The sequence below is a fragment of the Mirounga leonina genome, unplaced genomic scaffold (assembly GCF_011800145.1).
Source record: "Mirounga leonina isolate KUSES-001 unplaced genomic scaffold, KU_Mleo_1.0 Mir_101595, whole genome shotgun sequence".
Classification (NCBI taxonomy): Eukaryota; Metazoa; Chordata; class Mammalia; order Carnivora; family Phocidae; genus Mirounga; species Mirounga leonina.
This window is the reverse complement of record NW_023270158.1, coordinates 2774533-2792290: the sequence shown is the minus strand read 5'-3', so window position 1 is coordinate 2792290 and position 17758 is coordinate 2774533. Positions and strand designations below refer to the sequence as shown.

The 17758-nt window shown below is 40.5% G+C and overlaps 1 protein-coding gene across 3 annotated transcripts in view; it reads right to left on the bottom strand.

Annotated features, from left to right (window-relative positions):
• The window catches only part of TXLNG (taxilin gamma), a 66141-nt gene that overhangs the window by 3939 nt on the left and 44444 nt on the right, over positions 1-17758 (bottom strand). For all 3 annotated transcript variants that reach the window (XM_035000226.1, XM_035000218.1, XM_035000235.1), the window contains 4 exons: positions 15020-15139; positions 13418-13492; positions 2949-3041; positions 246-341 (listed from right to left, as the gene is read on the bottom strand). In XM_035000226.1, the coding sequence (XP_034856117.1) occupies positions 246-341; positions 2949-3041; positions 13418-13492; positions 15020-15139 (384 nt within the window). The remainder of the gene's footprint in view (positions 1-245; positions 342-2948; positions 3042-13417; positions 13493-15019; positions 15140-17758) is intronic.

The following is a 17758-nucleotide window of genomic DNA, read 5'->3' as shown; positions in this document are numbered from 1 at the left end:
GCATAAGCCTGGGCTAAGCAACTGCACGGCAGGAAATGCAGTACCTCCCTCAGGGCCCCCCACCTGCAAGCCTGAAAGACATGTGCAGATTCTACGGCGCTACCGCCCCCCCCCCGCCCCCAGCTCTGGCCAGAGCCATCAACTCTGGCAGTGGTGTCACCACGCGCCCCCTGCCCTGTTAGGTGCTGGGGCTTCATGAGTCCCCATGATGACAAACACACCTTCATCGTGGGAAACTACCTCACCTCTTCAGCCATTTGCAGAAGTGCTTTGTTGTTGTTTTCCCATTTGGTACGCCATATTATGGTTTCTTTTTCCAGCTTTTTAATTTTCTTTGTCATCTGTCAATCAACACAGTTGCAAATGTAAATTCTCAGTTCCATTCCTCTCTCCACCCTGTCCCACCACGAGAAGGTCTGTTCCACCCCAGCCCCATCGGTGCCCCAGCCGCGCGCAGCGGACCACTACGTCTGTGCGTCGGCAGCAGAGCTGATCTCGGGGCCTCCTGCGGTGGCAGCAGCAGAACCGAAGCAGGGGTTTCAAAGGATGAGGAAAACAAACCTAATCTCCTCAATTTCAGAGGCAGCAGCACATGGAGGAAGCGGTCAGACAGCACACTGTGAACTCTAACTTAGGCTGGACTGCGTCTTTCATTCCAGCTGGGTTAACAAGGACACCTCCCCGGGCTGTACAAAAACACGTCCAGGTTAGGGGCTTTCTATTCATTAAACTAATTTGTCTGGCTCTTGGAAGGATAGGGGTTTCCAGCTCCCCCCAAAGATTCAGAATTGCTCATCTACCACAACCTCCAAGACCACATCAATCTCAGAACTATAGGGGCGCCTGGGCGGCTCAGTCGTTAAGCGGCTGCCTTCGGCTCAGGTCATGATCCCGGGGTCCTGGGATCGAGCCCCGCATCGGGCTCCCTGCTCTGCGGGAAGCCTGCTTCTCCCTCTCCCACTCCCCCTGCTTGTGTTCCCTCTCTCGCTGTGTCTCTCTCTGTCACATAAATAAAATCTTAAAAAAAAAAACTATAGGCAGTGTCCCTTTGGGAACATTCCCGTGACCAAGAAAACGATAGTAGTTTTATCCTTAGCTTTGGGCATCCCCACAACTCACTTCTCTCTTTAGCAAAACCGGAATGGGCCCCCAAATACGGGGAACATTTTTTTTTTTTAAAGATTTATTTATTTGAGAGAGAGAGAATGAGAGAGAGAGAGCACATGAGAGGGAGGAGGGTCAGAGGGAGAAGCAGACTCCCCGCCGAGCAGGGAGCCCGATGCGGGACTCGATCCCGGGACTCCAGGATCACGACCTGAGCCGAAGGCAGTCGCTTAACCAACTGAGCCACCCAGGCGCCCACGGGGAACATTCTTAAACCTGTACTACAAGAACCCAGTTCTCAGAAATTCCCCATGAGACTTCTGTGTGCCTGTCACTGAGCCCGCTTTCAAGATTCCTCCATGCACTGTTGACTGTGCCCAGCTCTGGTCCCAGGTGGGCACCGAGCCAGGCGCTGGCAGGGACGACAAGGCTACAACAGCGCCGATGCCCTGTGCTGTGGGTGACCACCCACAAAACAGCACAAAGCACAGTGCGACAAGGCCACGGGACGAGCTCGCGCAAGATTTGGCTTGAGTGCTGACCGACAGTGATCTCTCCGCCACGAGCAGCGAAGGACAGCGACTGGAGAGCCCGTCTTAAACTCCGTTCAGCCTCAACAGTGCGCGGATGCCGCAGGCCCGCTGAGGCGCCCGCTGTGCACAAGAGCGCCCTCGACTGCAGCCTCAGCTGAAAGGACTGGCACGCAGAACTAATCCACTACTCACCAAATTCTCCAGGTTACCGGGTCTAAAAATACCTGAAGGTGGCCATTTGAGCACTTAACGTGGCCAAGCACTGTCTGAAATACTCCACTTTATGGAGGGTATTTTTGTTATTTTGAGAGGAAGACCCAGAAAGGTTAAGCAACTTGTGCCCAGTCACACGTTACATGATGCAACTGGGACATCACCCAGAGCACACACTCCCAGCCACTATGTAAGATCTAGTTATAGTCACAACTAACATCTACTGAATGCTTACAAAGTGCCAGGCACCGCTCTACTTCTCCCCAACCCACCACCATCTTATAAAGCCCCATGTTAAGGGGAATATGCCACATAAAATAAGGACGGATGGATGGACGGACAGATAGATACATATGTATATATTCTGGTTCTCAGCTTGGTATCAAGGATATCGCTTTCCTTAACGTAGGCAGGAAAATTAAAAAGAAGCCAAAGAAAGAATGGGTTTGGTTGAAGTAGAAAGAATTCAGTGGTAGTTAAAAAAAAAAAAAGCTAAAAAGGTAGAAACACTGGGGCACCTGGCCGGCTCAGTCAGTGGAGCGCGCAACTCTTGATCTCAGGGTTGCGAGTTCGAGCCCCATGTTGGGTGTGGAGATTACTTTAAAAAAAAAAAAAAAAAGGTGGAAACACTGACATATTTTGATTACATATAAATAAAGATACATACATAAATGTGTGTGTGTGTGTATGCATATATAAAATCAACCAACCAAAATGTGTAATTACTGTTCTGGGCTTGGTTGTCTTTAAATAATCTCCAAAAACACAGAGCTTTGTGAAGGAGGGGTGGAGTGTCACCTGAGTGAATAAAACAAAAGACACAACAAAAAAGAAACCACTTTATGTGTAACAACAAATTGTATTTAATAGAGGAATTAACTTTAATAAAGCTAGTATTTAAAATAAGCAGAGAGACCACTAGCTACGTGGGGCACACCACGGGCAAAATGACCAAATGAGACACCACTGGAGGATCAGAAAAGAGGAAATGAAGACTGTACCATAAGAACATCAACTCATCCAGGTCGTGACCGTGCTTAAAACAGCTTCTTCTATAAATTCCCTTTTAGGTCATATTCTACTAAAATTTGCAAATACCTTTTCCATCTCCTGCCGGAAGGTCGTAAACAGTTCGTTGCTTTTTGCCATGGTAGTCTGGAATTCTTCAAACTTATCCATATAAAGAGAAAGCTACAGAAAAAAGTATGAAATATTCTGAGTTCCTGGTAAACGATTTAAAACGATTCCAAAAGACTTTCTAAAAGGACATAATATGGTTACATGTTAGTTACTTATTACAAGTGACAGAAATAAGAACATACACCCAGCCCTTGGCTACCACACAGACACAGCTGAAGTTCTATAACCCACAGAAATTCATGGAAACTTAGGAAATTTTGGTGACTTAAACATCCTTAGATGTAAATGTTTAAAATGTACAAATATTTACTAGCTCCAATCCACCAATCTCCTCTCCTTGTATCTGAAAAATTGTCCATGCAAAAAGAGCATTCTTTTATTTTATTTTTATTTTTTTTTAAAAGATTTTATTTGTTCATTTGAGACACAGAGATACAGAGAGAGAGAGAGAGAAAGCATGAGCAGGGAGAGAGGCAGAGGGAGAAGCAGGCTCCTCGCTGAGCCAGGAGCCTGATGTGGGGCTTGATCCCAGGACCCTGGGATCATGACCTGAGCTGAAGGCAGATGCTTAACCATCTGAGCCACCCAGGCGCCCCAAGAACATTCTTTTAAAACACCACCTGCACAGTTCTTAGCTTGGTATCAAGGATAGCTCTCTCCTTAACAGAGGCAGGAAAACAAAACAGAAGATGAAGCACTGGCTTGGGGAGGGGGGTAGAATTCAGTGGGATGGGGTCTTTTGACTGCTTTGATTTTGATTGATTTGGATGTTGGGGACCATGGCTCTAAAGTACACTTCAAATACTGTAAATTATCCTGCTTATAATAACCATACTATCCCTGGTGCACTGTAGAATATCTAAAGTTTTAAATGCATGTTCATAGCTGTTTTTCTTGAAGATGGAACATCCAGGTAGACTGTCCCATTGGAAAGCTCAAAACTGGCCCACACTGGGTAATTCCTAAGTGGCAACTACCCTCACACCTGGACTTACATGCCTGCATTACAGAACAACGGGTCAACCACCAATTCGACTCTATCCTCAACAAATGCTGGAAATTAACATGGTAAGAGCATGGAATGAGACCAACTCTTGGCAAGGACAGCCACATTTAGGGACTAGGAAAAGGAAGATGGGACAGCAAAGGCAACAAACTAATGATCAGATAACGTGACCCAGGGTGACACAGATCGCCGACAACAGAAGTTTCACCAGTAACAGTCCCAACAGCATCAGAGCTGCCTGGGAGCTTCACAGAAGGGTCCTCCAGTGCTCTGCACTGGAGACTTGGCAAGGACTCCCACATTAAAGTCTATCTTCCAAAGCCGTATATAAATAGACTTTATATGCATTTTCCACATCAACACTCTTCTCCATTTATATGGACAACTGAATTTACACAGCTAATAAGGGGTTCAAATTTCCTAGAAGCAATCTAGCACAATCCTAGGTTATAGTGCAAAGTTCAAAAAACTTCTTGAATTTTCAAAGTTAGGCTACTTTTCTAGGAAATAAGCATCACATCGCAAAACATGCCCAAAGACAAAAACAGCATTCAAAAGGGGGGCTCATAAAGATTCAGACTAGTCTCAATGTGTCAGTGCATTTTAGAACTACTTCAGAGACCTTACATTAAATATAAATGTATTATTTAATAAACTTTTAAAACGAATACGTTTTTCAACAGAATGTAATCTAGTTACTTGGAAAAGGGTGGACTGTAGGTAAACGCCTAATTTCACCTGTCCATAAAGACATGGAAAGTCTTTTCTGTACCTTCCCTTTGAGTGGGGAGGCAGCATCTGCTACCCTTACTCCACATTAAGACAAATACAGAGAAAGACTGCATTAGGACAAACTTAAAGGGTTTGGATTGAAAAATAGGGAAGCAACTAAGAAAAGCCTAGGCCCAGATGGTCTCATGGGTGAATTCCACCAAACATTTAAAGAAGAATGAATGTCAATTCTTCCTAAACTCTTCCAAAAAAAATCGAAGAGAAGGGACACTCCCCAACTTATTTTATATAAGGTCAGCCTTTACCCTGATATCAAAGCCAGATAAGGATACGATAAGAAAACTACAGGCCAACATCCCTGATGAATATAGCTGCAAAAATTCTCAACTAAATACTAGTAAACCAAATTCAATAGCACATTAAAAACATCACAGACCATGACCAAATGGGATTCATCCCTATGATGATGCAAGGATAGTTCAACATACACAAATCAATAAATGTGACATTCCACATTGATAGAATAAAGGAGAGCCTGAGGAACAGCACGGCAGGCCCCTCCCCCAGAAGACAGGCTGGGAAAACAAGAGGCCAGCAACCCTAAGGTCCCAAGAAAACAGGTGCATCTTGCTTGGGTTCTCGTCAATAATTTGGACTCTATACATTCCCTCAAACACCCATCAACAGAATGACTAGGAGGAGGAGCCCCCAAAACAGAAAAGACTCAGAGATTATGACTTATGCTGCAGATTTACAAATGGATGCAGATATAACCAAGATGTCAGAGATGGAATTCAGGCTAGCAAATGTGAAGACAATGTCTAGAATGGAGAAATCAATTAATGGTAACATAGAGTCTCTAAGGGCAGAAATAAAAGGTGAATTGGCAGAACTTAAAAATACTATCAATGAGATCTAATCCAATCTAGATAATCTAACAGCTAGGGTAACTGAGGCAGAAGAGCAAATAAGCGACCTGGAAGACAATATAATAGATAAAAAGGAAAAGAGGCGGCCAGGAAAAACAACTCAGAATCCATGAAAATAGAATCAGAGAAATAAGTGACACCATGAGGCGTTCCAATGTCAGAATAATTGGAATCCCGGAGGGAGTGGAGAGAGAGAGGACTAGAAGATGTATTTGAGCAAATCGTAACTGAGAACTTCCCTAATCTGGGGAATGAAACAAACATTCGCATCCTAGAGGCAGAGAGGAACCCTCCCAAGATCAAGGAAAACAGGCCAACACCCCGGCATGTAATAGTAAAACTCGCAAATCTTAGAACCAAGGAAACCATCTTAAGGGCAGTTAGGGGGAAGAGATTCCTTCCGTACAGAGGGAGGAACATCAGAATAACGTCAGACCTATCCACAGAGACCTGGCAAGCCAGAAAGGCCTGGCAAGACATATTCAGGGTACTAAATAAGAACATGCAGCCAAGAATACTTTATCCGGCAAGGCTTTCATTTAGAATGGATGGAGAGATGCAGAGCTTCCACGACCGGCAGAAACTGAAAGAATATGTGACCACTAAGCCGGCCCTGCAAGAAATATTAAGGGGGGGTTCTATAAAAGGAGAAAGACCCCAAGAGTGATATACAACAGAAATTTACAGGGACAATCTATAAAAACAACATCTTCACAGGCAACATGATGACAATTCATATCTTTCAATAATCACTCTCAACGTGAATGGCCTAAACGCTCCCATAAAACGGCACAGGGTTGCAGATTGGGTAAAAAGACAGGACCCATCCATATGCTATCTACAAGAGACTCATTTTGAACCTAAAGATACATCCAGACTGAAAGTGAAGGGATGGAGATCCATCTTCCATGCCAGCGGACCTCAAAAGAAAGCTGGGGTAGCAATTCTTATATCAGACAAATTAGATTTTAAACTAAAGTCTGTAATTAGAGACACAGAAGGACACTATATCATTCTTAAAGGGTCTATCCAACACGAAGATCTAACAATTGTAAATATCTATGCCCCCAACATGGGAGCAGCCATCTACATAAGCCAACTGTTAACCAAAATAGTTATATTGATAACAATACATTAATTGTAGGAGACCTCAATACTCCACTCTCAGCAATGGACAGATCATCTAAGCAGAAAATCAACAAGGAAACAAGAGCTTTGAATGATACATTGGACCAGATGGACCTCATAGATATTTACAGAACATTCCACCCTAAAACAACAGAATACTCATTCTTCTCGAGCGCACATGGAACTTTCTCCAGAATAAACCACATACTGGGTCACAAATCAGGTCTCAACCGATACCAAAAGACTGAGATTATTCCCTGCATATTCTCAGACCACAATGCTCTAAAACTGGAACTCAATCACAAGAAAAAAATTGACAGAAATTCAAACACTTGGAAGCTAAAGACCACTCTGCTCAAGAATGTTTGGGTCAACCAGGAAATCAAAGAACTTAAACTATTCATGGAAATCAATGAGAACAAAAACACATCAGTCCAAAACCTATGGGATACTGCAAAGGCGGTCCTAAGGGGGAAATACATAGCCATCCAAGCCTCACTCAAAAAAATAGAAAAATCCCGAATTCACCAACTAACCTACACCTTAAAGAACTAGAGAAAAAGCAACAAACGACACCTAAGCCATGCACTAGAAGAGAAATAATTAAAATTAGAGCAGAAATCAATGAATTAGAAACCAGAAACACAGTAGATCAGATCAACGAAACTAGAAGTTGGTTCTTTGAAAGAATTAATAAGATCGATAAGCCACTGGCCAGACTTATCTAAAAGAAAAGAGAAAGGACCCAAATTAATAAAATTATGAATGAAAGGGGAGAGATCACGACTAACACCAAGGAAATAGAAAGAATTATTAGAAATCATTATCAACAACTATATGCCAATAAACTGAGCAATCTGGATGAAATGGAAGCCTTCCTAGAAAGCTATAAGCTGCCAAGACTGAAACAGGAAGAAATTGACAACCTGAATAGGCCAATAACCAGTAACGAGATTGAAGCAGTGATCAAAACCTCCCAAAAAACAAGAGTCCAGGGCCTGATGGATTCCCTGGGGAATTCTACCAAACATTCAAAGAAGAAAGAATACCTATTCTACTGAAGCTGTTTCAAAAAACAGAAAAAGAAGGAAAACTTCCAAACTCATTCTATGAGGCCAGCATTACCTTAATCCCCAAACCAGGCAAAGACCCCATCAAAAAGGAGAATTTCAGACCGATATCCCTGATGAATATGGATTCCAAAATCCTCAACAAAATCCTAGCTAATAGGATCCAACAATACATTAAAAGGATCATCCACCACGACCAAGTGGGATTTATCCCCAGGGTGCAAGGGTGGTTCAACATTCGCAAATCAATCAATGTGATAGAACACATTAATAAGAGGAGGGAGAAGAACCATATGGTCCTCTCAATTGATGCAGATGACAAAATACAACATCCTTTCCTGATTAAAACTCTCCAGAGTATAGGGACAGAGGGAACATTCCTCAAATTCATAAAATCCATCTATGAAAAACCCACAGCGAATATCATCCTCAATGGGGAAAAGCTGAGAGCCTTTCCCTTAAGATCAGGAACATGTCAAGGATGCCCACTCTCGCCACTATTGTTCAACATAGTACTAGAAGTCCTAGCAACAGCAATCAGACAACAAAAAGAAATAAAAGGCATTCAAATTGGCAAAGAAGAAGTCAAACTCTCTTTTCGCAGACAACATGATACTTTATGTGGAAAACCCAAAAGATTCCACCCCCAAATTACTAGAACTCATCCAGCAATTCAGTAATGTGGCAGGATACAAAATCAATGCACAGAAATCAGTTGCTTTCTTATACACTAACAACGCAGCTGTAAAAAGAGAAATTAGAGAAACGATTCCATTTACAATAGCACCAAAAACCATAAGATACCTCGGAATAAACCTAAATAAAGCGGTAAAGGATCTATACTCTAGGAACTACAAAACACTCATGAAAGAAATTGAAGAAGACACAAAAAGATGGAAAAATATTCCATGCTCATGGATCAGAAGAATAAACATTGTTAAAATGTCTATGCTACCCAGAGCAATCTATATCTTCAATGCCATCCCGATCAAAACTCCAATGACATTTTTCAAAGCGCTGGAACAAACAATCCTAAAATTTGTATGGAATCAGAAAAGACCGAATCACCAAGGAAATGTTGAAAAAGAAAACAAAGCTGGGGGCATCACGTTGCCCGATTTCAAGCTACATTACAAAGCTGTGATCACCAAGACAGCATGGTACTGGCACAAAAACAGACATACAGACCAATGGAACAGAATAGAGAACCCAGATATGGACCCTCAACTCTATGGTCAACTAATCTTTGGCAAAGCAGGAAAAAACATGCAATGGAAAAAAGTCTCTTCAATAAATGGTGCTGGGAAAATTGGACAGCCACATGCAGAAGAATGAAACTCAACCATTCTAACACCATTCACAAAGATAAACTCAAAGTTTATGAAAGACCTCAATGTGAGACAGGAATCCATCCAAATCCTAGAGGAGAACATAGGCACTAACCTCTTTGACATCGCCCACAGCAAATTCTTTCAAGATACATCTCCAAAAGCTAATGAAATAAAAGCAAAAATGAACTTTTGGGACTTTATCAAGATAAAAATCTTCTGCACAGCAAAGGAAACAGTCAACAAAACAAAGAGGCAACCCACAGAATGGGAGAAGATATTTGCAAATGACACTACAGATAAAGGGCTAGTATCCAAGATCTATAAAGAACTTCTCAAACGCAACACCCAAAAAACAAATAATGAAGTCAAAAAGTGGGCAGGAGACATGAAAAGACACTTCTCTGAAGAAGACATACAAATGGCTAACAGAGGGCGCCTGGGTGGCTCAGTTGGTTGAGCGACTGCCTTCGGCTCAGGTCATGATCCTGGAGTCCCGGGATCGAGTCCCGCATCGGGCTCCCTGCTCGGCAGGGGGTCTGCTTCTCCCTCTGACCCTCTTCCCTCTCGTGCTCTCTGTCTTTCATTCTCTCTCTCAAATAAATAAATAAAATCTTAAAAAAAAAAAAAAAAATGGCTAACAGACACATGAAAAAATGTTCATCATCATTAGCCATCAGGGAAATCCAAATCAAAACCACACTGAGATACCACCTTACACCAGTCAGAGTGGCAAAAATGGACAGGGAAAGAAACAACAAATGTTGGAGAGGTTGTGGAGAGAGGGGAACCCTCTTACACTGTTGGTGGGAATGCAAATTGGTACAGTCACTTTGGAAAACAGTGTGGCGGTTCCTCAAAAATTTAAAAATAGACCTACCCTATGACCCAGCAACTGCACTACTGGGTATTTACCCCGAAGACACAGATGTAGTGAAAAGAAGGGCCATATGCACCCCAATGTTCATAGCAGCAACGTCCGCAATAGCCAAAGTGTGGAAAGAGCCGAGATGCCCTTCAACAGATGAATGGATAAAGAAGATGTGGTCCATATATACAATGGAATATTACTCAGCCATCAGAAAGGATGAATACCCAACTTTTACATCAACATGGATGGGACTGGAGGAGATTATGCTAAGTAAAATAAGTCAAGCAGAGAACGTCAATTATCATATGGTTTCACTTATTTGTGGAACATAAGGAATAACATGGAGGACATTAGGAGACTGAAGGGAAAAATGGGGGGGAGGAATTGGAAGGAGAGATGAACCATGAGAGACTATGGACTCTGAGAAACAGGGTTTTAGAGGGGAGGGGGGAGGGGGGATTGGTTAGCCCGGTGATGGGTATTAAGGAGGGCACGTACTGCATGGAGCACTGGGTGTTATACGAAAACAATGGATCGTGAATCACCACATCAAAAACCAATGATGTATTGTATGGTGGCTAACATAAAAAAAAAAAAAAAAAAAGGAGAAAAATCATATGATCATCTCAATAGGTGCAGAAAAAGCATTTGACAAAATACAACATCTATTCATGATATAAACACTCAACAAATTGGGTATAGAAGGAACACACTTCAATGTAATAAAGGCCATACATGACAGACCCACAGCTAACAACATACTCAACTGTGAAAGGTTTAAAGCTTTCCTTCTACGATCAGAACAAGACAAGGATGCCCACCCTCACCACTTTTACCGAACACAGTACTTGAATTCCTAGCCAGAGCAATTAGGCAAGAAAAATTAAAGGCATCCAAATCAGAAAGGAAAAAGTAAAACTGTATCTGTTTGCTGATGACATGATCTTATATATAGAAAATCCTGAAGACTCCACCAAAAAATTGTTAAAACAAATTCAGTAAAGTTTCAGAATGTGAAACCAACATACAGAAATCAGTTGCATTTCTATACACTAATAACAAAATATCTGAAAAAGAAATTAAAAAAAACCCAATCCTATTTACAATAGCATCAAAATCAATAAAATACTTAGAAATAAATTTAACCAAAGATATAAATGATCTACTCACTGAAAACTAAGACACTGATGAAAAAACTTGAAGAAACACAAAGTGGAAAGATATCCTGTGTTCAAGGATCAGAAGTTAGTATTATTAAAATGTCCACACTATGCAAAGCCATCTATATTTAATCCCTATCAAAACCCCAATGGTATTTTTACAGAAATAGAAAAAACAATCCTAAAATTTGAATGGAACCATAAAAGAGCTAGAATAGCCAAAGCAATCTTGAGAAAGAACAAAACCGGATGGAGGCACCATGCTCCCTGACTTCAAACTTTTAACTATACTACAAAGCTAAAGCAATCAAAACAGTATGCTACCAGCATAAAATCAGAGACACAAGGGAACAGAGTTGAGAACCCAGAAATAAACCCATACAATATGGTCATCTAATATTTGACAAAGGAGCCAAGAATACTCAATGGGGAAAGGACAGTCTCTTCAATAAATGGTGTTGGGAAAACCGGACCCCTCTCTTAACACTATTCACAAAAATTAAAGACTTAAACCTAAGACCTGAAACCATAAAACTCCTGGAAGAATACATAGGTAAAACACTCCTTGAAAGCAGTCTTGGAAATTTTGGTTATGATACCAAAAGCACCAGCAACACAAGCAAAAATCAGCAAGTGGGACTACACTGAACTAAAAAGCTTCCGCACAGCAAAAGAAACAACAAATTGAAAAGGCAACTATGGAATGGGTAAAAATATCTGCAAACCATGTACCTGATAAAGGGTTAACATACAACATATATAAGGAATTCATACAATTCAAGAGGAAAAAAATATATAATCCAATTTAAAAATGGACAGAAGACTTGAACTGACATTTTTCCAAAGAAGACATACAAACAGCCAACAGGAACATGAAAAGGTGCTCGACACCACTACTCCTCAGGGACATGCAAATCAAAACCACAATGAGATGTCATCTCACACCTGTTAGGATGGCTATTATAAAAAAGACAAGAGATGACAAATGTTGGCAAGGGTGTGGAGAAAAAGGAAATATTATGCACTGTTGGTGGGAAGGGAAATCGGCAGTTAGTATGAAAACCAATATGGAGGTTTCTCAAAATTAATAACAGAACTAGCATGTGATCTAGGAATCCTACTTCTGGGTATATACCTGAAGAAGATGAAATCACTATCTAAAAGAGATATATATGCACTCCTGTGTTCACTGCAGCATTATTCAAAATAGCCAAGATATGGAAACAGCCTAAGTGCCTACTAACAGATAAATGGATAAAGAAAATGTGGTATAAATACACAATACAGTATTATTCAGCCATAAAAAAAAAAAAAAGTAATCTTGCCATTTGTGATAATATGAATGGACCTTTAGGGCATTATGCTTTGTGAAATAAGCCAGACAGAGAAAAGACAGTGTATGATCTCACATATGGAATCTAAAAAAGCCAAACTCCTAGAAATAGAAAGTGGAATGGTGGTTGTCAGGGGCTGGACGGGAAGGGGAAATACGAAGATGATGGTCAAAGGGTACAAATTTTCAGTTATAAGATGAATACGTTTGGAGGATCTAATGTACAGCATGGTGACCACACTTAACAATAATGTATCATATACTTAAAAAGAGAAGAAAAAGTAGGGAAGGCCCCCATTAAAATCACCATCTCCACGGCTCTGAGAGTGGAGTGGTTAATAGGCAATTTTTAAAATGGGTTATGTGCTCACAGCACAAAATTCTGAAGATTTTAGGTTCAACTATATGAAACTGCCATTTTTGTAAGTCAACAACGTATCAGCAATTTCATATAATTCAACTTAATACAAAAGAGCTCCAATCTGCAAACTTCTCAGTTTTTCTTTCGTTGGAAATTAGCAGACACACATGGAAACAGACTGAGAAAGGGAGGAAATACCTGGGATATTGGAAAGGGGACACTGCAGACAGCATCACCAACTGTCCCAGTCTGCCTGAGACCTAAGTGTTTCCTGGGACACGGGACTCTGAGTGCTAAAACCAGGAAAAGTCCTGGGCAGATCAGGATGAGCTGGTTACCCTAAACGAAGAGGAAAACTCCAAGAGGGACACGTGATCTACTCTCAGTTCTGGCTGGCTCTGGCTGGGAACAAGCACAAGCATCTTAGAGAGGATTCAAGGTATATATCAAATGAACCATAGGTTTTTTTTTTTTTAAACAAATGCTACTATCCCCTCCTGTCAAGTTACCTGCTGTTTTAGTTGTACTTCTTGCTGTTTCATTTGTTCATATTTGTGCCTCGATTCTGTTGCTTCTTTTAATAACTAGAAAACAGAAACATTCTGGTAAAATACTAATAGTAATTACAAATATGACTATAATGTCAAATGACCAGAGAGACAGTTAGGCTTAATCCTTCCACTCATTATTTTAGCAAGAACTGTAAGTCTATAGATAAAATTTTCGGTTACATCAATTGCTCATTACCTATTATCTTCAATCTGTTCTACTTGTTAACACTCAGGAATGTTGGAATAATCTTTTACTGCTTAGAAAGAGTAACCTGGAGGCCTAATAATAGGTTTACAAAACTCAGGGTTAAATTGTTATGTTTCAGGTGAAAATAATTACAAGTTTGGTATTAGCAGAAATCTAATCTGGAATCTTGACATTATCTAGGTGACTTAGAAAGCCACTTTACTCCTTGAGAGTCAAGATGAGGCAGAGTGAAAGGGTATGGAGCAGAGCAATGAAATCAGAGACCAGTTTCCGATCACTTCTTAAAAAGGGCAGAAGTGGATGAGAGCTTTAATTTATATACTTGGGTTTTCAAGAAAATGATATAGTGAAATTGCATAGTAACACAGACTGTTGAAATTCAGCCCCTGAAGTAAAAGGTCACACGTAGTCCAAATAAGCCCTAAAAAGTCATTAAACCAACTACAAAGTATATATGTGCAATGTATGTATATGTGTGTGATTATATGAAATTTATACCTCCACTTTGCAAAGAACTGTTTCTTCAATTATACACAGAATAGCCTTATCAGTTCACACAGAAGATGGTACTGTATGAAAAACAGGTCTCTCTTAAGCCTAGACTCACACTCAGCATGGTAAGTTCACATCATGAGGGCCACTCAGAGTCTTCATACCAGGTTCGCCTCAAGGCCTATGCTACTTGAGTGAAAGCTGGATGAACAGTCCTCATTGCCATAATCATTTCTCACTTTTTTGGGGGGGGGGGGAGGGTTAAGCACATAAAGTTGAATTTGCATATGTTAAATATACATACCCAATGAGATTCCACTGTATTCACAATTACTGACAGGCAATATAGTCTGAACATACACTCTGGGAACGATGCTGAGTGATTAGGTATAGAGAATTCTGTTAAAGTTTTATCAGAAAATTATACCAGAGTAAGTAGACAAACAGTTTCCCTAGTTTCAAGTTACTTGTTTGTAAACAAAATATCACAGTATATAGGAGACCAGTGTTTGGTAAGCTCGATATTAAACTGAGCTGCCAAATTTAATGTGCTAAATACTGGTATAATTCTTGAACTTGGTGACCATTACCAAAGAAGTGAAATAATTATAAGCATGAAAAAGTCAAATGAGTGCAGGTCTTTCCACTAATTTGGTCTAATCTCTCCAGTGGTCTTCTGTATAAAAAAAGTTAAACAGAAATAAAAAGCCAAATACTTTCTAATACACACATGCCCTTCTCAATCTAGAACAAGAAACCAATTAGCATGACCCAGGCGCTCTATTAATGTAGAATAAGTTTAAGTATTTTAAATGGCTTTGGTTACAATTTTGACAATTTCTTTAAGAAAGAGAACTTACAAACTCTCTCTCTCTTTGATGTTTTTCATCAGCTTCTTTTATTAGCTGTGTCGTCTGTTGAAGCTTGGCATCCACAAGTTGTTGCTGTAATTCCTTATGTTTGAACACTTTATCAATATGCTATGGGAGAAGTAAAATTTCTTACATCACTTAATGAAAAAGGAACACAATGATGAGGAAACAACACAAGTTACAATACCTTGCTTATTCTTAACCCTGCTTTTCCTGCTAATGCCACCATAGCTGAAGACACTGGGTCCACGAGTTTGTAGAAGCGTGAGCTTTACATCACCTTGCGAGCCCTCCTGCACTTGCAGAAAAGGAGCCTTCCCACTACTACCCTGTACTCCCCTCCCTTTTGGAGGTGGGCGGTCAAGGAGCCTCATTAACCACACACTTGTACTTCCTATTTCTGCCCTACAACGAAAATGAGGCTCAAAGTGTATCAAGAAAAAGATGGATAAGGAGATCAAACTGTTAAACCCATACATCAAACACATTAATTCCTGGATATATTTCTCCCCTTTAAATTTCCCCAAATTTCTCAGTTGGAAGCAGCATGCGGTGACAACTGGAGTGGCCCCAGGTCCAATCCTGGCTGGTGTGTGGCCCAGGGCAGATTTTCCCTTGCTGATTCTCACTTCCCTCCTCCAAGCACGGATAACCACACTCACTGCACAGCTCTAAATGCCAAGGTGGTGGTTCTGCTGTGTAAGGTGCCTGGTACCCAACACATATTAGACATTTGCTAAAATGTCATTATGATTTCCAAACGAAATTGTTAAGTGGTTATTTACCCACAATAAAGTCATCAGAACATCTCGTCTCAGATGTACAGAGTAACTCTTCCTGACCAAAGAACATCTGATAACGTTCAAAATAAGACGGCTCACATATAATTTGATTTGAACATATCTAATTTTCAAGTTTTCTACATCTATCATGTGGCAGACTGTCATATTAAACAAAACTAAAAGAAAAACTTTAAGAAAATTAAGGATTTTATAATCTAATACAAAATTTATTCTCTAGGACAAAAAAGTCCCTTCAATAAATACTCTAAGAAAAAAAAACAGTGAAGAGGAAATCTTCATGTTACAGATTTGAGACCGATCAACCAGTGAAACAGATGGACTTTATTTAGAGCTTGATTCAAATAGCTTCAAAAAAAAAAAAAAAAAGGCATGGGGGGACTACAGAAAATTGAACAATGACTCAATATTTAACGTTAAGTAATTACTGTTAATTTTGTTAGGTGTGAAAATGATAGCATGGTTGTGCTTAAAAAGGGATCCTTATCTTTTTGAGGTACACCCTCAAATATACATGAACAGAATGAAATAGGACACCTTGAAGTTATATCAAAATAACCCAGGGCAAGCCGATGGGAATAAAGCTGAAACTATGGTTTCACCTGCTAAAACCAGATGACATATTCTCTCTCTTTTAAGTTTGTAATTCTCCATTAAAAAAAAAAAAAAAGGGCAGAAGGCAGAGAGAGTGATTAAGGGGCTCCTGGGTGGCTCAGTTGGTTGAGCGTTCAACTTGTGATTTTGGCTCAGGTCATGATCTCAGGGTCCTGACGCTGGGCTCCGTGCTCACCATGAAGTATACTTGGGATTCTCTCCCTCCCTCTCTCTGCCCCTCCCCCCACCCCACACGCACTCTCAAATAATAAACAATCTTTAAAAAAAAATAAGTTTTTGAAGGGCTGAATGTAGGACTCTAGGTTAGTATGATCTGAAGTTTGCCTTCAAAACTGGATACAGTAACCCACAGAGGTGCCAATCTTTTTTTTTTTTTTCCTTTAATCAGCTATTTTAACCTACTTGTGTAGGGTTACAACACACATAAAAGCACATTTCCCTAACTTCAAAGGCAGGGGATGCACTGTTTAAAAAGCCTGAGGCCATCAGAAAGGATGAATACCTACCATTTGCAACGACATGGGTGGAACTGGAAGGTATTATGCTAAGTGAAATAAGTCAAGCAGAGAAAGACAATTATATGGTTTCACTCATATGTGGAATATAAGGAATAGCGCAGAGGACCATAGGGGAGGGGAGGGAAAACTGAATGGGAAGAAATCAGAGAGGGAGACAAGCCATGAGAGACTCTGGACGCGGGGAAACAACCTGCGGATTACAGAGGGAGGGGGGTGGGTATTAAGGAGGGCCTGTGTTGTGATGAGCACTGGATGTTATATGCAACTAATGAATCATTGAACATTACATCAAAAACTAACAATGGCTAATTGAAAATAAAACTTTTTAGCATATAAACATATGAAAGAAATAAATTAATGTCATTTTCTTTGACAAAAAAATAAATAAAATAAAAAGCCTGATGCCTCTAATCCTGCCCATTTGGCCTCTAAAAAGGAGGAACCTTAAAAAAAACAAACAAAACAAACTAAACAAACAAACAAAAAACAGGCCATCACCTATTTGCTTTTATTTTTTTATTTTTATTTTTTTTAAAGATTATATTTATTTATTTGACAGAGAGAGAGACAGCGAGAGCAGGAACACAAGCAGGGGGAGTGGGAGAGGGAGAAGCAGGCTTCCTGCCGAGCAGGGAGCCCGATGTGGGACTCGATCCCAGGACTCTGGGATCATGACCTGAGCCGAGGGCAGACGCTTAAGAACTGAGCCACCCAGGCGCCCACCTATTTGCTTTTGACACCTCTGAATTTACTGACTAGATTGAAAAAGTCTTAGTTGGAGGCCAATGACCAAG